The following is a 23537-nucleotide window of genomic DNA, read 5'->3' as shown; positions in this document are numbered from 1 at the left end:
TATATATATATATATATATATATATATATATATATATATTTAATTGAATTAAATTGAATTGAATTTAATACAGTATAGTGGTATTGGGGAGGGGGCTCTTTGGGGCCTTTTCAGTGTTGGGCCCTTAGAATTGTTCAACCTCCCCTCCCCCCTTATGAGAGATGTAGCAACTGGACTAATAGTTGAGGAAGGAAGTTTATATTCACAACAATTTCACTGCACAACTAGGATTATGCACATTTGTTCCTTGCTCCTGCCTCCAACACAACCGATACTTTACCCTTTGCAGACTGCACATCGTATGCTCTATGCACAGGATTAAGATATTGGGGATGGTCATCTACTTAATGGTTTGTGGCACCAATAAACAATTACATGAAATATGACAACAACAGTATAGTGTCAATGTCACTTAGTTGTATTTAATTTCAAGATTAGATTTCTGTAAGGCTTTATATGCGATATCTTTAAGAATATGTTGACTGGGGCTGTTGCATTCTGGGAACAAGCTTCCGAGTGAAGTTATATCAACTAAAGTCATCAAGTTATATCAAGTAAAGATATCAAGTTATATCAACGAAACAACAACAAATTGGGTTTTACAGTCTGGATGATTTTTGAAATACTTTTTAAGTGTTATAGTGTGAAAATACAAGCATTTAAAAAACGTATGCATCACTTCCTGCCAGGACTTTTACAGGTTTTTGAAAAATCACTGAAGTAATGTTGATGCTGAAGGAATGATGATAGTAGAGAGTAGGCAAGTGTTAATTAAAATAAACTCCTTGTGTAGGTTAGTAAGGCTACTTACACACTTTCCAATGCCTTGTTATATGAGTGCAGACCCTTGTTGTACTACTGTACAAGTTTGATACCATTCCGGGCATTATTAGTGGGGTAATTTACGAGACATAGCACTGGTTCCGTTAGCACCTGAACTAAGCTATCCAGCTGAAGGCAACCACTGACAAATGTTCAACCAAAGGAAAGAAGTTTCTGGGGGAGTGTTTGGCCCGAGGACATGGTACAAAGCACTGTAGTATAGGGTGAAATTACACTTTAACACTATCTGGAGAAAATATCATGCAAATAGCCTTATTGGAAGCATATTTAATGCTTTTTAAATGCCCCCCACCCCCCCACTACATTGTTGGCAGAAGACAGGTAACATAACAGGGCATAAGGAAGAAGAGACTCTCACCTAAATTCTTGCAGGCTGGTGCAGGCTTCCATGAGGGAGTAGATGCCATCTTTAATGCCATCACTCAAGCTGTCCACAACCAACTCCATTTCTTTTAGACCAGTCAGGTTGGACAGAGAGGACAGGAAAGCCTTAACACGGTCATCCACATCTGATGTACATGCTGACATCTCGCTGCAGTCACAGATACAGTAGGAACACAACATTTAAACTGAAATGTAACTTCCTTTTTTCCTTTTCCTTTATGTTAAATCTTCAAAATGTATTGAGTTAATAGATCATGTTGAATACATTCAGCATGCTAATCAAATGTGTGCCTTTCATACCTCAGTATCTCACTGCTGTGTATTTTGCTGAAGAGGGAGGTCCAGCCCTGAACACTGTCTGCTGTCTGTGATATTGATTTGAATGTGATGGCAAACAGAGAAGGTGGGCTTACTTTCTCACCAACAATTGACAACCTGAAACAAAAAACCCAAGTATACACTGTAAAATGTAATAGCTTTCCTTCACTTAGAAGTAGGTAGAATTCACTTTTTTGTCTTTTGTTGAGATTACTTGCCTAAAATAAGTGTTGCTTAATTTTGAGGTAGAAAGTAAAAGATCAATTAAACAATACTTGGATTTCTGAAGTTTGTGCTACACTGTTTGTAAACCTGTCGTACAACCTGTTAGTTAACCTTACTATTTAAAAGCATGCAAACCGATTGCACTTGCAATTCTTATTTCAGATTAGTCTGTAATTTCAAGTTGTGCGAACAAACGTTTTTGAAATCTGGTTTAGGCTCATAGTAGGGATATTGTCAATATTCTATAATATGGTGCCTGATATCATTGGAAAGGGGCCATTTTAGGGGCCAATTTCTGCCTAAACTGTATGCTTTCTTTTATCCCTCTGGCATGTAAAACACCAAGGACACAAAATTCAACAACCTCAATACTCAATGCACTCTGTTGATTCAGAAAATGTACAATATGCCCATACAATCTATTTGTGAGAGCCTTAAATTAGATGTTTGAAGACTAGTGAAGCCAGCACAAGTCTTCAAAATAGAATGGAACCAATAGAATGGACAAATAGATACCCTATTAGTCCAGGGCCAAACGGCCTGTTTCTTCATGTACAGTTGTTGTAATTGTTTCAATAATGTTGTCAACATAATACTTGTAAGTGGTTTAAAGGGAAGCTTTCGCTTTTCGTTTTTGCTCGTATTATGCTTGCATATTTCTCTGCAGAGCTTCCCCTACAGCTTTAGCGTGTATATTTTACAAAACTCCTCAATCGGTCAGTCTGCCGTGCCTTTTCATGAGACTTCACATGACACTTCCTGGAGTAGATCATGGGTGCGTGCCCGAGGGCTCCTGAAATTGCAAGCGTGGTTTTACCGCTACAGACCACTAGGGCGGCCGAAAAAAACATTGTTCGAGCGGTAAAGACTCATTTAATCATATATAACAGTATGGAACTAATTGATTAACTGAAAAACGTTGCATAGTTTACCTTTAAAGTGTTTCTATGATGTATTTTGATATTCATCAACTTTCAGTTAGAATGTCAAAAAGAAGCTCATGAACGGAATGTTGATGGATTTTGACAATTTATGGATTTTATGGCAATGAGTCCCTTTAGGACGACCCACTGAAGCTGTATAACACCAAAGAGCCAATCACTGGGCTGCAGGCACGCACATCTTAGTCCTGTCCCGCGGCTACAAATCGCAACGTGCCTGCGTACTTCCTCTTGATTCAACGCGACTGATAAAAACCCAAGCAGCCCACGCACGTGTTTCAAGAAATGACGGTGCCACACTGGCATGCTCTTCCCGGTGTGGTTGGCATCCTCTTCTTCGTTGCCATGAAAACAATCCAAAAAGTTACGCTAAATATTATAAATAGAAGGAGGAGGAGGAGGAGGAGGAGGAGGAGGAGGAGGAGGAGTATGACGTTTAGATTGACTAACGAGCTGTAAAATGATGCTAGCGGGTTAAGAATATAATTGGCTAGAGTTTTTTGAGCCCGTTCCACAAATGATTGAGTGTTTAATTTCCATTTCAGTGCTTCCAACTCAGTGGCTGTAAGTGGGTTAGGAATAGGATTTCAAGTGGAAAAAAAGCAAATTCCATACCCTACCTTTAAGCAAATAATCTCAAAAGGCAAAATAAGAGTAACCAACAAAACACAAAAGCTGAGTAATACTAGCTGAAAAATTGTAAGTAGCCTAGGAGTAGCTATTTTTTACAGTGCACTTTAACATTAAAGAGACCCTATGCAACTTTTTAATAGTCATAAAATTGCTCAGAAATCGTTCATCATTGCTTGACTGACCAGTTTAATCGAAAACAGCAATATTTCCTCCCGCCCCCAGTGTCCCTATCTGCTATTGCAACCTTGCAGTTTCTGCAGGAGACGATCGCTCCTTGTTTACATCTGGAAGTCTGAGACGCGTAAGGAACAAGAAGAACCACGCTTGCAATTTATATATTTATATATAGCCTATATATGTATAAATATACACGCTAAAGCTGTCGGGGAAGCTCGGCAGAGAAATATGCAAGCATAAAACGAGCGAAAACGAAAAACGAAACCGAAACCAGAGATGAAATCGCCAATCCTGCATAGTTCCTCTTTAAATACACTCATTTTAGGCAAGTAATCTCAAAAGGCAAAATCAGAGTAATCAACAAAACACAAAAGTTGAGTTATACTAACTCAATATTTTAAGTAAGAATAGCTATTACATTTTACAGTGTTGATTTTACACCGTTTTCTATTAATCATCTCACCCAAATACCCATTTCCATTTTGTCATGTCAGCTATGAATATTACCTGAAGCCGCTCTCATCTTTTTCCATACGGAGGCTACAGCAAAAACCCATCTTCCTCATCCGTCCTTGAGTCTTAAAGGAGACACTGTAGGGACAGAGAAGGCAACTGAAGTACTAAACACTGAATTCATACCACTGATTTCTTCACTCTTCTCCTTAAGCTCTGGTATCAGGCCAGTAAGTAGCTTTGCTACTGTGGTAATTTATCAAAGTGCTACTATAATCTCAGACTGTGGTAACATCTGCTGTTCTAATACCTTTACATGTGATTTAGATTGATTGTTGGCTATGGCTTTAGAACAATAAGCATGTGATGGAATAGTTTGAGTCCCTTTTCCATTAAAAAGTTAATTTGTTTAAAAACGATGCACATCAAAAAGTTAGCGCGACACTTGTGATGGAAAATGACTGCTATCGCTGTAACATTGGTTTTGTTGTGATAAGTTCATTTAAAAAAAGAAAAGTTAATAAGTTCATCCACTGGGTTTAATATTTTTTTGGGCTTTTTATGCCTTTAATCGGACAGGACAGTAGAGAGTATGACAGGAAACGAGCGGGAGAGAGAGTAGGGGTGGGATCCGGAAAGGACCACGGGGCGGGAATCGAACCCGGGTCGCCGGCGTGCGGTGCAGGTGCCCCAGCCAGTCGCGCCACGGCTGGGGCCGAGTTTATGGGATTTTTTGACCATTCTTCAACAACAGGTCACAGTGTGAGGTCACACACTGATGTTGGACTGGCTTTTGTTGTTGGCATAGGCTACTACGGTTTCTATTTTCTCTCTGTCGCTCGCTTTGCTCTGCTATTTTGAATGAGAAATATGACTCATTAAAACGGCATATTTAACGGATTCACTCCCCCCGATGCAATGCTATAATTTGATTATACACGTTGTAGGCCCACGCAACAGTTTACAGTTAACCTGACAGACCGACTATGCGTAGCGTTTCAAGGTGGAACAATGCGCTGCATCAAGACGAGCTTTAAGTTCAAATTCACGATGGCATGGACTGTTTTATTAGTCAAAGGATAACCGAACGACCAAACTCGCCAGCCTACTACTCGCGTTAGAAACTGACTGAAACTAAGCAATTTAAACAACAGAACTGGTAAGGAGTGGATAATAATCTACCCAGATAGCAAAATGTATTTGGCTCGGATCCGCCAGGGATTCCCAAACTGTGGAACGCATACCACCTACCTGCTACTAGTAGATAGCCTATGGAAGGGCTATGGTGGAGAGATGTTAAAAAAATGAACTTTTAAAATATTTTGTAATTGATTGATTGAATAACTTCTAAACCATTTGTAAACTCTATAGTAGGCTATGTTTCCATTAAAAAGGGGCGGCTTATTAAACATGATGCCTGGCATACCGCTGACCTAGGCTACTGTTAAATTGCACAAAACAAAGATGGAAGGATTGCTTTTTTCATGAACATGGCCTAAAATAGCTAAATCATCATATAACCCAATGGACTAATTATTTGTTCTATGTTTGGGTTTGATGGAGTCTATTTAAAAAAACTTTCACTATCCATTGTTCATGTTCATACTTAAGAAATGAGAGGGGTTTGTGTTTAAAAACATTCTCAATGTATAAATTTGATTTTGTGCAACTTGTAGTTGATACAAACAAGGTGTTACAGATTCAGTAAGGGTAAGGTACCGAAAAAAATACCGTTGAATACCGACACCGAACCTCAGGCACCGGCACCGGTACCGATATCGGTTCAAATGCGATAGGTACCCAACCCTACACTTGTGTAGTGTTAATGTCCTATTACAATGTAAACGTTTACATCTCTAAACAGTCTTGATTGTAGAACTACTTTCCGCCACATATCAACTTTCTACTTGCAGGACAAACTGCCGTTGCTAGTTCTAAATGAATGGTTGCTATGGCCAAAGGCCAGTCGTTAGTTCCAAGTGGATAGTTGCTACGGCCAAAAGCCAGTCGTTAGTTCTGTCTCTCCCGTTGTCAAGCGGGCATATTCCAGGATTCTGATGAACTTTAGCTTTGAAAGATCGCTATTTTTATAGCCTACAATCCACCTCCGTCATATGCTACAATGTTGCTATGTTCTGAACGTCTGTGTTTCAGCTTGGATGCAACGTGACTGTTCATTTAAACTTCACAACGAGTTTGCCGTATTAATATTCAAGTGTGATACGGGCAACACATTCGAACGACTTAAAAGGTAGCCTGTTATACGAAGTTAATGGCCACCCCATCAGCCAATCAGAGAAGAGAATCCCATTGTTAAAGCAACACTAAAAAGTTTTTCCTACCTCAAAATAATGTTTCCAAAATCATTTAATTGGTTCATCAACTCATAACAGGGTGAACGGCACTTCTGCATTCACTTTGCGGCCCTCTATCGGCTATTACCGCACTATGTAACTTTACCAGATTGGGTAGCGTACCAGCAGTTTGATGAAATGAGACATAAGAAAGTACAAATCTGACTTGCTTCGATGTCGCAATACATCATACAGTCACAAAATCATGCAACATACTCTACAGTCTACATTGTCTGTGGACATCGTTATTTGCTAGATAAACAAATAGTGTACGTACAACAGAGGAAAAGTGCTTTAGTGTTGCTTTCAGGGAGAGTTCATTGCGTACACCTCATCCATTAATTCCGAATCAGGACACCTCAGCGGCCATTATCCTTACATAATGACTGGTGGATAATACATTATCTCTTACTTACTCACTGCATGCTTCATAGAAAAACGGCTACTCTCAACTTCACTGTGCAACCTCGATGGTAAAGTAGTTATAATTAACATTTGTTTTTATTTTCTTACCATAGTTTGCCAGGGTGTTTAATCAAATAGGAGAGGACCAGTTCAGCCAAGCTCACTGTGATGCAGTCCACCTTCAGCTCCACCTTTTCCACATTAGGCTTGAAGATGTGATCAACTACACGCCCTGTGTTACTGCATGTGCATACATCATGGAGTATGGATACACAACAGGATACATGTTTCTGATTATTCTACTGAGAATTTTCTTAAAGCCATTAAAACAAATGCAACTTTTACCATAGTTCTTCAAAGACATGTTCTTCTGCAGTCCAATTGGAAAAACAAGGTAAGGCAATTAGCCAAAATGATTTACTGTTATTAAGCTACAAGTTAGTTATAGACAGTGGTATAGATTTTCAACTTGCAAAAAAGTTCTGTCTGTACTGCCTCACCAAGACAAATGTGCAATAACAGACTACAGTAAGTACACTGTAAAACCCAATTTGTTGCTTCAACTTAAATATTTATTGCCGCAAAATAATGTTATGTGAAGACAACAAAGACAATGAGTTAACGCAAATAAATTGTTAATGGTTAATTTTGGTTAATTTCCGTTAGGGATCAACTTAAGTCATCAGGTTATATCAACTAAAGGTATCAAGTTAAATCAACTAAGTGCTGAAGTTAAATCAACTAAAGGTATCAAGTTAAGTCAAGTTATCAACTAAAGCTTTTAAGTTATGCAAACAGTACTGACAGTACATGGTAACCTCGAGAAACAGAGATCTATGTGAATAATTGGATTTCTCCTTTAAATCAGTCAGATCCAACCTCCATGTGAAACTAACCTCTGTTCAACTTCTAGGGCTGTGAAATTACCTGAATAAGCCTTTCCAGTCCAAATCTGAGGATGACTTGGATTTGAATGTGATTTCAGACAGATTAGCATCTCTGTTTGTATCCAAGCTCATACGACAACCACCAATTGACAACCTGAAATCCATAAACAGCTTGTCAATCATCTCACCAAAATGCCCATTTCCTTTTTGTACACGTCAACTACACATATTACCTGAAACCGTTCTCATCTTTTTCCATATAAAGACTTGAGCAAATGCTGTCCACATCTCCATTTGTCTTGCTCTCAATGGAAACACTGTAAGGAGAGAGAAGGCAGCAGAAGTAAACACTGGAATCACACATTTCACTCATCCCCTCTGGCTATGATAAGAGGCCAGGAGGCCCTGGCTTGGTCAGCAACTAGTTTTGTGCTACTGTGACCTCAGATGATATAACGTCGGGTCTGCTATATTTTGTGCATCCTGAAGTGTGCAAGGGTCCAATAAGGCCTCATGAGGGCCAATAAGGCCAATAAGGGTTCATGTAGCCTTTTTGGAGCTGCATAGCCAAAAAAAAGGGTCACATATATAAGGCTATATATGAGTATAATCATTTGCGACTATTATTTATGAAAACCCCGCAACCTTTTAAGTTGTGTTTGGCTTCATTTAGTGCACCCCAAGTGCATGGAAACCTTATGTAGACTACCTACCCATCCTGCGACACACATGTAGACTACCTACCCATCCTGCGACACACATACAGTATGTAGACTACCTACCCATCCTGCGACACACATGTAGACTACCTACCCATCCTGCGACACACAGGCTACAGTATGTAGACTACCTACCCATCCTGCGACACACATGTAGACTACCTACCCATCCTGCGACACACATAGGCTACAGTATGTAGACTACCTACGCATCCTGCGACACACATCATTATGGCGAAACACGGCAGGTGAAAACATCTTTTTTTTAGCATTGTTCAATTTCGAGATTTTGTGCTAGTTTAGATAGATAGATAGATAGATACTTTATTGATCCCCAAGGGGAAATTCAAGGTCCCAGCAGCTTAAGACACCACACACAACATACAGTACAATGTAAACAATGTAAACAAGAAAATTAAAAAGCAAATCAACAATCAACATGACTAAAGGAGCAGTAGAATACTATAGATAAGGTATGCATGAATGTACTGAGGATTGGTACTGTGATCCAGTCTGAGGTGTGTGTCAACTTGGTAGTGCAAATAAGTCCAACAGTGCAACAGTGCAAGATTAAATTCTAGTGACCAGTAATAAATATGTACAGTACAAAATGTAAGCATAGTAATAATAATAACAGTACTAATATAAATATATGGACAATTAAAATAAACTTAACATAGTAATAATATAAGAGTTAGACATGAGGGTAGACATGTAAGCCATGCCATGTAAGTGTATAAGAGGGTGGAGGTGCAGATATACTATGCATAGAAGTCCAACTCTCCTTTTCCCTTCAGTGAAGCATTGTACAGTTGTATGGCCCTGGGTACAAATGACTTTCTCAGTCTGTCTGTTGTGCATGTCATGGAGCGTAGTCTCCAGCTGATCAAGCTCTTCTGCTGTATGATAGTGCTGTAGAGTGGATGACAGTCATTGTCCAGGATGCTGTGTAGCTTGTTCAGGGTCCTTTTGTCTGATACTGAAGTGATGCACTCCAGATCAGCTCCCACAACAGAGCCAGCCTTCCTTACCAGCCTGTCTAGTCGCCCAGCATCCCTCTTCCTAGTGCTTCCTCCCCAGCATGCCACAGCATAGAAGAGGACGCTGGCAACAACAGACTGGTAAAACATCCAGAGGAGCTTGCTGCAGACATTGAAGGAGCGCAGCCTCCTCAGGAAGTACAGCCTGCTCTGCCCTTTCTTGTATATTGCTTCAGTGTTGACTGACCAGTCCAGTTTATCGTCCAGATGTACGCCCAGGTACTTGTATGTGTTCACCACCTCCACATTGACCTCCTCAATGGTGACTGGCAGCAGAGCAGGCTTAGACCTCCTGAAATCTACCACCATCTCCTTGGTCTTGGTCGTGTTGAGTTGTAGGTGGTTGAGTCTGCACCATTGCACAAAGTCCTCCACCAGGTTCCTGTATTCCTCCTCCTGCCCATCCCTGATACATCCCACAATTGCAGTATCGTCTGAAAACTTCTGCATGTGACATGACTCCGTGTTGTAGCAGAAGTCAGACGTGTAAAGGGTGAACAGGACTGGGGAGAGCACCGTTCCCTGTGGAGCACCTGTGCTACAGTGTTGGAGAGGCAGTCCTTCAGTCTGACAAACTGTGGCCGCTCTGTCAGGTAGTCTGCAATCCAGGATACTAGATGAGCATCCACACCCATCTGCAGGAGCTTGTCACTCAATCTGGGGGGTTGGATGGTGTTAAAAGCACTAGAGAAGTCAAAGAACATGATTCTCACAGCACTTTTCCCCTTGTCCAGGTGAGAGTGTGTCCTGTGTAGGAGGTAGGAGATTGCATCGTCGACGCCCACTTTCTCCTGGTATGCAAACTGTAACGGATCTAGTGCATGGCGCACCTGTGGCCTAAGTATCCCCAGAACCAGTCTCTCCAGGGTCTTCATCAGGTGTGATGTGAGAGCAACTGGCCTGAAGTCATTCAGCTCACGTGGATGTGGTTTCTTGGGGACGGGGATAAGACATGATGTCTTCCACAGTGTTGGGACTTTCCCGAGACGTAGACTTTGGTTGAAGATATGCTCCAGTGGCTCTCCCAGTTCAGCAGCACAGGCCTTGAGCAGTCTTGGACACAGTCCGTCAGGTCCGGCTGCTTTCCTGGGATGGAGTTTCTTCAGCTGTCCTCTAACTTGATCTGCCGTTATGATGAGGGGGGAGGGGAGGGGGTGAGGAGTTACCAAGGTCTTGGTCACTCCGGGGGGTAGGGGAGGAGGGGACGTGCTGCACTGGGGGTGAGGGGGGAGGTGTGAGTTGGGCACTTAAGCCAGCAAGAGCAGTGTCCGTAGTTGATGGTGCTAGTGATGTTGATGGTGATGGTTTGTGATGGTGATAGTTTGCTACCTTAGCATGTATTCTACCACCCTAATACAACGACAAAGTCCGATTTGCACATTTAAGTGTTTATTTCATGACATTTTGTCTACTTGCGCCTATATATTTCTTCTAATTTTACCAAAAGTTCCCATTCTAAAGTGTCATGTACTACCGCGACCGTGATCCAAATCATATTGTGTCTGACACCGTTGGAAAGCCCTGTTTCTCCTACATGATGCTATGAGATCCAAATATGGGCATTTCCTTTGTATTAGCAACCAATCGCGAAAGTTCAAAGACTAGTCTAAGCTGAGAATGCATTTCATTGGCAGTGTTTCAAGGCTGTTTTCTCAAAACGAGTTTTTCCCCACACTTCATACAAAGCATCTCCACTTCTGCAGCACCTACATACACCAAACCTTCTAGTCTTATTCCTAACTATATTTGGAAGATATTTACAGAGGGATTTGTTGATATAGCATTCTTGGCCTGATTTATATGACTTTATATGCCTAAATATAGGGCATATATATATAAAATATTTTTTGTTTGATATATTATCAACACAGCAAAACAATAATTTTCAAACTGGCTTTTTCCAATAGTCAGATTCTTCGCATCAAAATATATGCAAATTAGCGCATATTTAACTAGCTATAGGCTAATTAGCATATTTAAACATAAAATTAAAGAAAACTTACAATACATTTTTTCTCCTATTTTTCCCCTATTCACCTGTAGTGTCTCGCCTTAAAGATGCACAGCTTTGGGATATCCCAAAGGGCAGCAGGTGTTGGGGCGTTTCATTCCTAATTTGTAACGACCCGGTGACGAAGAGTCGCCAGAGAAGTGCAGGACTACGTCAGCATTTTGGACCAAAATGCCATGGCATGTTTCAACCTGTAGAAGGCGCGGGGAGCTACATGCTTTATGTCAGTTATTAGCTGTTGGCTAATTAGCTGGTTTGAATTGCATTGAGCTCAATGAGAATGAAACCAGCTAATTAGCTAACAGCTAATAACTGACATAAAGCCTGCCAAACTCAGTATGTTAAGGGTATAGTGTTGCCATGGGGTTATTTGAATTCCAAAGGCCAAGGGGACTTTATCAGGGTGCATAGTGTCCTGGATCCATGAAATAACTGGCCTTTAAAAATAAAAATAAAAATCCCCTATGGGAATTTAACATGGGCGTTCCAATAGAGCTCCACAGTCCCACCCACAGCCTTGTCCGGAAGTAAAAATCCAATACAATTTCTCCATTGACAACTGGAGAATAAGCCATAAAATCGTAACCGTCCATGGTAGACTTAAAACCAGCTACGATGTGACTAATTGCGATTATACCTGCTCATATAGATGTCAAAAGTTAACGGGGCATCAACCTTGTTTTGAGAAAACAATGTTTTATTCACGATTTAACGAGAGAGTACTACACTACCCAACACCCTACCGTGTAAAACTAGTGAAAGCAGAGCCTTTGATTGGTAGAGATCGCCGTTGCCATGGCAATCCCAAACAAACTGTACTCAACTTTTCCCGCGCCTATCGTCCAGCTTCGTCTCGCTGGAACTTCAAAACATAAAATGGCTGCAGGGCTGTCAGGACCGATGTGTGGTCTTCCGAAAAAGAACGGGTTTCTCATCTTGAAGGTTGAATTTACTCAATGGAAACGGTAGGAAGTAATCATCCTCTTTTCTTAGATTAATATGGAACCATGTTAAACTGTCGTTAGGCTGCAAATGTTGGAAATGTGTGTACGTTTGCAAAGCATCACGGGATTTGAGTTTTCTAATTCGGAATTTAAGATATGTACACAGTCTTGTACCTTTCGCTTTTTTTACATTTTCTGTTCATTTTTTCACTCGAAATTATAAGTTATATGCTTATGAGTCACATCGTAGCTGGTTAGCCTAAGGCATGGTCTAAAACTCTTTATATACGGATTTTTCCAGAAGTCAATGGGAGAAATGAATGAGAAATTTACTTCCGGACAAGCACCTCTCTCGGAGGAGGGGCGGGACTGTGGAGCTCTATACTTAAGACCCCCTGTATTTTAAACGGACACTGTGTAAGCCTGAGGAAATTTCATTGTGAAATTCTCCCATCTAGCGGTTAGGGATTATATCGCAGTCTATAGAGACTATGGTAGCCATCTCACGTCAAAAAACTCAAAGATCTGCGACGAGACAAAACTGTTGCAGAGGTGTGAATTAAATTAAATTATCTTTTACTGTCTATGATTAAACGTTGCACATCATTGCCAGCATTTGCAAGCCGTTGCAAAGCATTCAGGTTGTTGTAGCATAAGGTTCATCTCGTGAATCTACCAAGACAATTTCCCCTTGGGGATCAATAAAGTATCTATCTATCAATGGCCCTAGTTCCAGTCTCCTAGTTTTCTCCTACTTTTCTCTATTGTCGTTGCTTGTGTGTGATGCCAATAAAGCTCACTTTCGGACACGTAAATTATTTCACTTTGCCTGTTAACCGAGCTAAGCACAATAGCTAGCTAGCAGTAGCACAGTACATAGAAAGTTAATGTGAAGGGCTAGTCAGGCTGGCTAGCTAGGTAGCTAAGGACTGTGGTTAAACCTTACAGTCTATGGGTTAAACTTGTTGTTGCAAACTAACCTGAAATAACATAAAATCGAAACTTCCCCATTGTCGTTACTTGTGTGTGATACCAATAAAACACACTTTCAGACACAATAAACCATTTTATTTAGCCTGTTAACCGAGCTAGCTAGCTAACGTTTGCACCAAAGGCGTTAGCAGCTAATGGGTAGGGATGTTCGCTAGCTAAGCTAGCGGTTTTGTACACGCAACCTTACAAGTTGGTTACAGCTCCTCGAGTCACGGTAAAATGTCATGTTTGGTACATAGCTAATTTAGATACACTTATGATGTGGGTGCTTGCGTGTCTTAATTTGTATAGAAATGGCCGTCTTCACGCTGCTTCTCTGTGTAACGTGAAACGCGTTTTCCCCAGCGGTATTACCAGGTAGTGTGTCCCTCTCGGCCGTTCATACACCGGAAAGACATGGAAGTCTTCCGGCAACGTCCCTTTCAATGTAAATGCCGGGAAGTGATTCTTCGGCCAGGAGGACAAGTCAGATCATTGGCATATGTTATTTTACACCAAAGAGGATCTATTTATGAATGAAGCCGTTGATTTGAGGTACTAAAACACTTAAAATCCTACATAATGTACCTTTAAGGAAAACATTTATTTATTTACAATACATTATTCATTCACAAAATTAATGTGCTTAAAGGTTGAATAGTTCTCTATTGTTTCATTTAAGGCATTAAGATAAATTTCCAAAAGATGATTTTATATTTAACTTTAAGCATGTGTTCTAATACTTTTGGAGGGCACTGTATATCTCCAATACGGAATCATACAAAGTTTTACTTTTCTCGGGAAACACAATTTTTGTCAATATTAACCCTGGTATGAGTGTAATTTCAATCAATCAACAGCTAAAAAAAACATATTTTAGGGTGCAGTTACACTTTGACCTTAAGTTAAACCAATATGGTTTTTTGCTGCTGTTTTGTAAATAGAATGCACTATCTGCACTGATAATATCATTTTACTATTTTTAGAAGTGTCTATCTTTTGTGCACTTTTTTCTTTCACCGTGAGATGGAGATAAATGCTTTTGATAATTCTTCTGTATGTCTACATGTGGAGAAATTCACAATAAAGCTAACTTTGACAAATTCATATTTTCTTACCATATTTTGTTAGGGTGTTTATTCAAAGAGGTGAGGATGATTTCAGCCAATCTCACTGAGATACAACTTGACGTAAGCTTCACCTCCTCCACATCGGATTTGGAGATGACGACACCAACTTCAGGAAGTTTCAGTTCTTCTTTGTTACTGCATGTGACCCAACACAAACACCACACATGCACACACAGAATAAGATACATAGATTACCCTACTGAGAATTGTCCTCATGTCATTTCAATAATTCAGATTTGTTGTATAATATACATACAAGTGTCATCAAAGACAGTTGTCTACAATAATGTATATTTACTGTCAATATACTAAATGCAAGTTATGCCAGGTTAAAACAAGACAAGAGAAACTCTGGTCCTACAATAACCTAGGGTCTATATTTGGGTGATAGCGGGTGTAAATTCCTCTGGGACCAAAATTACATCAATCAGTACAGTTTTGTATGGACTATTTCCACATATACATCATGCATACAGTACCTTTGTTCAAGAGTGTGACATTCCAGCAAGAAGCGCTCCCAGTTCACATCTAAGGATGACTTTGCTTTGAGGGTGATGCCAGGACCTTGATGGAACAATCTTTTCCCTGTCATCAGCCTACCTGAAAACCTGTAATCCATAAACCATAGATTTTACACACAGTTGTCAATTAGTCATTTTGATTTAATTTGATGTTTTACAAAGCTCTGCATTATATAATTGATGCTCTGTCATTGATCACCGTCATTCTATCACACAGGTGGAATGATATGTAGCAGTGAAATATATTAGCTATTATTTTCTTTATTTTTTTGTGATGAATTTTATAAAATGTTATTATTAGGGCTGTCAATTGATTAAATCGATGTTTAATCTAATTAATTACATACTCTGTGATTAATTAATCTAAATTAATCGCATATAAAGTGTTATCGTAAAATCGCATTGTCAACACTATTTCTTTGCAGTAATGTGGTACTTAAAGGAATACGCCACCCAAAAATGAAATTAAGCTAGTCTCGGTCACCCCCAGAGTTAGAACAGTGAAAAAAACCCGGTTAAAATCCGTCCGGGCATTCTCCTGCTTTGGGAGCAGCGATGTTAGCTTTAGCTTAGAACAGTTGCTGTAGATGAAGGGTGTCAGTGAGCACGTCCTCCAAAAAAGTGACCGAGACGTCTACATTGTTTTCTAAATATATCTTGGGAGCCGTGTGTTCAAAACGAGTACAAATCATAATGCAAAATCGAACGAGACTATTACCTGGGCAGATCTTTACTTGGAACTATTTTCAGCCTCATCGCCGACGAAGCACCGCTAGCTAGGCGCAAAGTTCTCACGTAGCACCACTTGTGAAGTTCCAGTCGAATCTAGTTGGGAGTTTACAAAACTGCTACGTGAGAACTTTGCGCCTAGCTAGCGGTGCTTCGTCGGCGATGAGGCTGAAAATAGTTCCAAGTAAAGATCTGCCCAGGTAATAGTCTCGTTCGATTTTGCATTATGATTTGTACTCGTTTTTAACACACGGCTCCCAAGATATATTTAGAAAAAAATGTAGACGTCTCGTCACTTTTTTGGAGGACGTGCTCACTGACACCCTTCATCTACAGCAACTGTTCTAAGCTAAAGCTAACATCGCTGCTCCCAAAGCAGGAGAATCCCCGGACGGATTTTAACCGGGTTTTTTTCACTGTTCTAACTCTGTGGGTGACCGAGACTAGCTTAATTTCATTTTTGGGTGGCGTATTCCTTTAAGAGTTGACGAACTCCGGTGATAAGCAAATTCTGTGCTGCAGACATTGCAGAGGACTTTGTTTTAATCAACTTTCTCTTTAACACCGTCAGGCTGTTTTTTTAAAAGTAAATGTTCCAATCAATGATCCAGGCAGCAAATTCTCGTCTCCCCATTTTACGATCTAATGGTTACTGACTAGAATGGCTCCGGGTCAAAGGTCATCGATTAATCTGCGTTAATTTTTTTAATCAGTTATTTTATCTCAAATTAATTAATCTAAATTAATCAGTTATTTTGACAGCCCTAGTTATTATACAAATAAACATGATTATATACATATAAATGTTTATATCATTATTCCATTAGTGGTGTGCGATGTTGCTAAGCAAACAATGTTTACAGTATTCCTCAGTTGCATAGTGGATGGTGTAAATGGTAAGCCGCTGTCATGTAGATATTGTTGATACGGTGTAGCTGAGATAAACATGATATAGTTCAAAGAAAGTTGATAGTGTGAAGGTAGACAGTTGAAAGCTTAAACATTCCAGTTCTAACTTAACTAATGATTTCTAACAGTTATGCTAAAAATGCTAACTATGCTACCAATGCTAACCAGGTTGATCAGCTGACCTAACTAATGATTTCTAGCAGTTATGCTAAAAATGCTAACCAGGTTGATTAGCTAACTTAGTTGATGATTTCTAATAGTTATGCTAACAATGCTAACTAGGTTGATTAGCTTACTTAGCTAATGATTTCAAACAGTTATGTTAAAAATGCTAACAATGCTAACCAGGGTGATTAGCTAACTTAGCTAATGATTTGTAGCAGTAATGCTAAAAAATATCATGCTAATTATGCTAACAATGCTAACAATGCCCCGTCATTGATCACCATCATTCCATCACATAGGTGGAGTGACACAAACTAAATATCACACACACAGTAGACGTCACAGCAACACCATGTGACTCCTCTGAAGATGGCTGCAGTTTTAGCAGTTAATATGACAAAAAAAACTTCAACCGCCTCCTGGATCCATTTAATCGTTTCTTCCCTAGGTCATTTCAGACCTTTCCTGAACATTTCATATGAAATCCATTCATACCTTTTTGAGTCTAACAAACAAACAGACCGACAGACAAACAAACAAACCCCGGTGAAAACATAACCTCTGTGGCAGAGGTAATAAGAGGTTAATAATGTTGAAATCTGGGTGTAAATTAATGCCAAACGTTTAGTGTGCTCTTTATGTGTTGGTTGTGAATCTTACCTGAAACCTTTGTCATATTTTTTCACATAAAGTCTTGAGCAGAAACTAGCCTCATCATTTGTTTCGTGGCTCTCAATGGAAACACTGTAAGGGCAGACAGAGAAGACAACTGAAGCACAAAGTGACCTATGCCTTCCTCTCTGACACTATTGAATCCTGTCATGATCCCTGACTTGGTTATCTAGGTCAGTGGTTCTTAAACTGACCTGGGATTGTCAAAAAGTGGGATTGGTTATGAAATTACTTTCTATCTGGATTTTAAACTTACATTAGAAATCATTTAATTAACAGAGCACTTTTTATTCTACACAGTTCTTGACGAACAAAGAAAGGAGCTAGGTGATCTGATTTAACAGCTTATTATACGGCTCTCTAGAATGTTGAGGGAGCTCCCATTCACTTTGAATGGGCCTCTCAACGTTCTACCGGTCAGTATTTTTGCATAATGACCGCTCCGAAGGTATAATGACCGCTGCCAATGGCAATGGGTTCACTCTGCTAGTTGTAGCGGAAGCCACGAAACGGTAGCCAAGTCATTGCTAAAGACACATTGAGATAAGTTTCTTTTCTCGTTTCTCAAGTTGCCGTATAATAAGCGCGATAATGTATAGAACGCCGGTCATTATCGGAAAATAATTCCCTTCAGGACGAAGCAAAACCCCTCCGCTGCGCGTCGGGGTTCAGTTCATCCTGTCGGGAATTATTTTCCGATAATGACCGGCGTTCTATACATTATCCCTTACATACTGCAGTCACTTGTAAATAATTGAGTTGATATGACAGATTAGGAAATGTCATTTGAGAGTCACCTGGGAAAAGATTTGCTGAACTAGGTAAGCTTTGTGCACTTCTGATCCCTTGTGTAGCCTGTATCTGTATCTTACGTAACACAGCCAAATTAATTAGCAAGAAAATGTGAGAAGGATACAGATCACCAACAACCAAAAATAATCTTGGTTTGGAAGAGACATGTTATGCTGTCATACATGGTTTTCCACATCTTGTGTTCAGAATTATGATGTATGCCTTACACTCAGCCTATACTTCCAGGTTACCCACAAAGCATTGAAAACTGGTATTTGCTAAAAAAATAAATGCACTGCATACTTCAATGAGTACCAACACCCTCGACTTGATGGTACTAATAAACATTTGCTTTTATTTTCTTACCTTAGTTTGATGGGGTGTTTACTCAAATAGGAGAGGACTGTTCCAGCCAGGCTCACTGTGATACATTTCACTTTCATCTCCACTTTTTGCATATTGAGTGTGGGGATGAGATCTGGTACATACTCATCCAGTTTTATGTCACTGCATTGGACCAATACAAACAATAAACAGTTTGAATACACAGAACAGGATATACATACAGTATCTTATGGCAGATTGCCGGGCAGGGATTTTCCGAGGTGGACATCCTGGCGTGGCGGCCTTTAAATCAGTCTTTTCTCCCTCTGCAGTCAAGGCTTGGGACGCAGCATTTTCAGTCTGCCAGCGAGCAGAAGCGGCTACATTGACAACTGAGCTGATCGGGATAGCTAAGCTTCAACGACAGCCACCCGTCACGCTACCTCCGTTGGCTGAGATGGTCATTTGGGCTCATGTGCCACAGGCCTCGGGCTTGCCTGACTGCCCCACTCTTATTGAAGATCTTGATGACCACAGTCAGGAATGGCGAGTGGCACGAGCAGTGAGCTGGACCCGAAATGGGAAGGTACCTCTACCTGTCTGCAACCCAAACCCATACCCCTTGGAGTTGCCCCAACGGCGCCCCCTTGCTACTGTTACCCAGATTGACCAGCAAGATATAGAAGGACGGTCAACGTTGGTACTGCGATGCACCAGCCCTCAAGTGGTAGAAGTTGATGTCCACCAGGTGGAGGAGAACGCCAAACCGAACCACCCAGCTCTAAGTCTGCGAGGTGACTGTTTGGATGACCACCAGCAGGAACAACTACAGGCTCTACTACAGAAGTGGTCCTATATCTTTGCTGCCAACGACGATGACTTTGGGAGGACAGCAGTCGTTACGCACCAAATTCCCACGGGCTCCGCACCACCAATACGCAAACGTTATCGGCCAGTCCCCCCCACTCTCTATCCGGAATTGAGGTCCCTGCTACAAGGTATGCTAGATAGTGGGGTTGTACGAGAGAGTGCGAGTCCATGGGCTGCCCCAGTGGTCGTCGTAAAGAAGAAGGATGGGTCCTGGAGATTCTGCGTCGACTATCGTAAGTTAAACACCGTGACTCACAAGGACTCATTCCCACTGCCACGTATTGAAGAGTCACTGGCAAGCCTGACCAAGTCAGAATGGTACTCAACACTCGATCTGGCAAGTGGGTATTGGCAAGTAGAAGTGGCGCCAGAAGATCAAGAAAAAACTGCTTTTACCACCCCTTTCGGTCTTTACCAATTTGACCGTATGCCTTTTGGTCTTTGTAACGCCCCTGCTACTTTTCAAAGATTGATGCAACGTTGTTTAGGCGCACAAGTATATGATCACTTATTAATTTATCTGGATGATGTCATTGTTTACTCGCCTAGTTTCCACGTCCACCTACAACACTTGGAGCAAGTTTTCACTCGTCTTCATGAGCACGGGCTAAAGCTGCAGCCACGGAAGTGCCGCTTATTCCAGCGGGATGTGACCTATCTGGGTCATGTTGTCAGCAAGAGGGGCGTGGCAACGGACCCAGAGAAGACTGCGGTTGTGCGCAACTGGGTCCCACAAACAACGGTCAGACAAGTACGGTCATTTCTTGGCTTCGCGGGGTACTATCGACGCTTTATTGCTTCCTTCTCCAAGCTCGCAGCTCCCCTCCAACAGCTCCTTCAAGGTCAGGCCAGTAAACCCTCAACCACTGTCCGGTGGTCAACTGCGTGCCAAGTAGCGTTTGATCAACTTCCCAGCTGGCATCCTGACGTCAATTTGACATCAACAAGTAGTCAAGATTTTGACCAACATGTATGACGTGCATAAATATGCATAATTTCATTATATTTTGTAATGATTTCCTTGTGGTTGTAAAGAGGCCCAAGAAAGGTATCAATCTAACATGTTTTTTCTGGTCCCTACATCTCAGGTCTATATTATTGACATTAAATCAACGTTGATTTGATGTCAGGAAATAAGACGTCAAATTGATGTGAAATTTATGTCAAAACAACGTCTGTTAAAATGTCTGAAAAGGTATATTATTAGCCTACTCATTGTACATCGACGCGAGTTTTTCAACATCCTGACCCACACAGCAGAGGGTTCCAAAACGGAGCCTCTGCGGCGGACTCCGTGCGGATACGCACATCGAACGCGCCCTTTCCAGTCCTAACGGCTCCTTCAGTTTTCAAATTTCTCGTTGATGAAGTGGAAGACGAAACAGCGGCTTTATTTATGCAGCTACCGAGTCTATCCACTGAAAAAGTACTTCCATAACACAAGTAACCTACTTATCGAGCTTTATTTGCTGATATTATCCGAAGATTTGCTGGTCTGCAGATATTGCTCATATTTACACACCAGCTACGGTCTAGCTGCTAGCTTTCGCAAGCTAATTTAGCCCACTTTAGACAGAGCTAAATCCTGTCCAACTAGGGCTTTGTTACCCTTTTAATGAAAGCTAAACTCAGAACTGCGTTTAAAATGAGCAACGTTTAATTTGGTTTAACGCTAACTTTGTGTTTGTGAACAACAAAAGTTGGCTTGCATTAGCTAGCGTTAGCTTGTTAGCTAACGATAGCATTAAAGTTACAGGAAAACTAGTTTTTGTTAACGTTATGAAAGCTTAGATGTTGGACTCGGGAGTCTTTAAGAAAACGTAGGCCAATTCGGATGTGTCTAAACATCATTTCTTTCTGGGAGGGAGGCTGATTTCACATTGTTCACCAGTCCGGGATAACGTTAGCTGCTAGCTAATGGTTTTAAATTATGAATGACGTTAGCAGTAGCCTGCTAGTTCTAATAAGGTAGCGCTAACCAGCTGCCGCATGCTCAAACACATACGTCATAGCTCGACATTCTCTGCTGGCAGCAACAAATAGCTTTGGGACTCGTGCTTATATTTTGTACACGTTAGAAACCAGCAAACAGGCCTACTATTCAATCTAAAAAGTCCGGTTTCCAGACGTGTTTCCTGGTGACTTTTTAGATTGAACTGTAGCAGCTGCTAGAGATTACTCTCTAACTTTTACGAAATATAAATGCACAAAGGGCACGAGGCTATTTGTTTTAAATTTTCATGTAGAAATACTGTCGTCTACGAGTTCATTTAATGACATTGAACGTTCCTTGGAGTAAGATTTAACTGAGAAGAGGCAAAATAGAAGAGGCAGTTGTTGACTTCATGTATGTCCTTGCTTTGCCTTGGCACAGACCAGACACTTTGTTGTGAATGTTTAGAATATATGGGAAGAGGAGCTAAAATGATCAGCACCATATTCTGTGGATCCCAATATAATGCATTATTTAATGGGGTGTATTATTGGTTATGATAAATATTTGGCCATTTCTTTCTGATGATAAACGTAATGCATATTTATGTATCTGTGTTGCAGGTCATTCACAAGTGGCTACAGTCTGGTTTGGGGGTTCTGCCATCCAAGTAAAGTAAGCTTTACAGTTTTACATTTGATTTATTTGACTTTTGGTCTAAACATTAATAATAAAAAATAACCATATGCCTCTGTAACTGGTGTTACTAGTTCAGGACGAAGTGAAGGTAAATGTCAACATGCTTAAATGCCTTTGTCTGCTGTAATAAAACCCACCCTCTACCTCAAAAGCTCTCTAATGAAATGTACATTTATGTATCTGCGTTACAGGTTATTCACAAGTGGCTCCAGTCTGGTTTGGGGGTCTACGCTTTCTCATCCTGTCCTGCCACCCATGTGAAGTAAGCTATACAGTTTTACATTTGATTTATTTGACTTTTGGTCTAAACATTAATAATAAAAATAACCATATGCCTCTGTATCTGGTGTTACTAGTTCAGGACGAAGTGAAGGTAAATGTCAACATGCTTAAATGCCTTTGTCTGCTGTAATAAAACCTACCCTCTACCAAAAAGCTCTTTAATGAAATGTACATTTATGTATCTGTGTTACAGGTTATTCACAAGTGGCTCCAGTCTGGTTTGGGGGTCTACGCTTTCTCATCCTGTCCTGAGTGATTCTTGACATTGAAATTATATCAAAATTTGTCAATAAATGTTCATACTTTTGTCATTAATGTTTGATTTCGGATTTATGTTGAATTGACAGCGAAGCTTGATATTGAATGATAGCAAAATAGCATTAAAACATTGTCTTCCTATGCATCAACATCATGACATCTTGACATCAAATAAATGTTGAATTGACATCAAATGCCAACAAAACTTGACATGGAAATGACATCAACATCATGACATCTTGATGCCAAATAAATGTTGAATTGACATCAAAGCCTGATATTGAATGATATCAAAATAGCATCAAAACGTAATCAACCATCATGACATCAAATACATGTTGAATTGACATCAAATCCCGACAAAACATGACATCAAAATAACATCAAAATGACATCAGCAGAGGTCAAAATCTTGACATCAAATTGACATCAGTACATTGACGTCAATATGACTTTCATTCTAGACCTATTTCGTGACGTAATTTTGACATCAATGTTCGATGTCATATTGATGTCAAATTGATATCAAATGCCCACTGGGTTAAGGGGGCCCTCTTAAGCGCCCCCATCCTAGCTTACGCTGACTTCCAGCTCCCCTTCAAGCTATACACAGATGCTAGCCTAGACAGTCTCGGTGCGGTCCACAACTACCAAAACTACAGTTCCTTCAAGTTAGAACTCCTGGCTTTGAAGAATACCACAAAGCAGCTGGTCACGCCAGTGGTGATAGGGTGTTGTCCCTGTTGCGGAGAAGGTTCTTCTGGGTAGGGATGAGTTCGAATGTACGAACATGGGCTATGGAGTGTACCACGTGCAGGGTAGCGAAGTCAGGAGCACAGCCCAGAGCCCCCATGTGTCCAACACCCTCTAGCTACCCATTTGAAATTGTGGCCTTAGACTTCCTGTCCCTTGGGAGACCGGCTGACCCTTACCAGTACATCCTCATT

General features: G+C 40.6%; 1 protein-coding gene across 3 annotated transcripts in view; it reads right to left on the bottom strand.

Annotated features, from left to right (window-relative positions):
- The window catches only part of LOC134078819 (uncharacterized), a 114218-nt gene that overhangs the window by 5636 nt on the left and 85045 nt on the right, over positions 1-23537 (bottom strand). For all 3 annotated transcript variants that reach the window (XM_062534966.1, XM_062534969.1, XM_062534968.1), the window contains 10 exons: positions 18591-18731; positions 17421-17504; positions 14916-15044; positions 14425-14571; positions 7854-7937; positions 7661-7774; positions 6842-6973; positions 4029-4112; positions 1528-1662; positions 1202-1375 (listed from right to left, as the gene is read on the bottom strand). In XM_062534966.1, coding sequence (XP_062390950.1) covers positions 1202-1375; positions 1528-1662; positions 4029-4112; positions 6842-6973; positions 7661-7774; positions 7854-7937; positions 14425-14571; positions 14916-15044; positions 17421-17504; positions 18591-18731 — 1224 coding nt within the window. The remainder of the gene's footprint in view (positions 1-1201; positions 1376-1527; positions 1663-4028; positions 4113-6841; positions 6974-7660; positions 7775-7853; positions 7938-14424; positions 14572-14915; positions 15045-17420; positions 17505-18590; positions 18732-23537) is intronic.

The sequence above is a fragment of the Sardina pilchardus genome, chromosome 4 (assembly GCF_963854185.1).
Source record: "Sardina pilchardus chromosome 4, fSarPil1.1, whole genome shotgun sequence".
Lineage (NCBI taxonomy): Eukaryota > Metazoa > Chordata > Actinopteri > Clupeiformes > Clupeidae > Sardina > Sardina pilchardus.
This window is presented reverse-complemented; position numbering and strand designations above follow the sequence as displayed.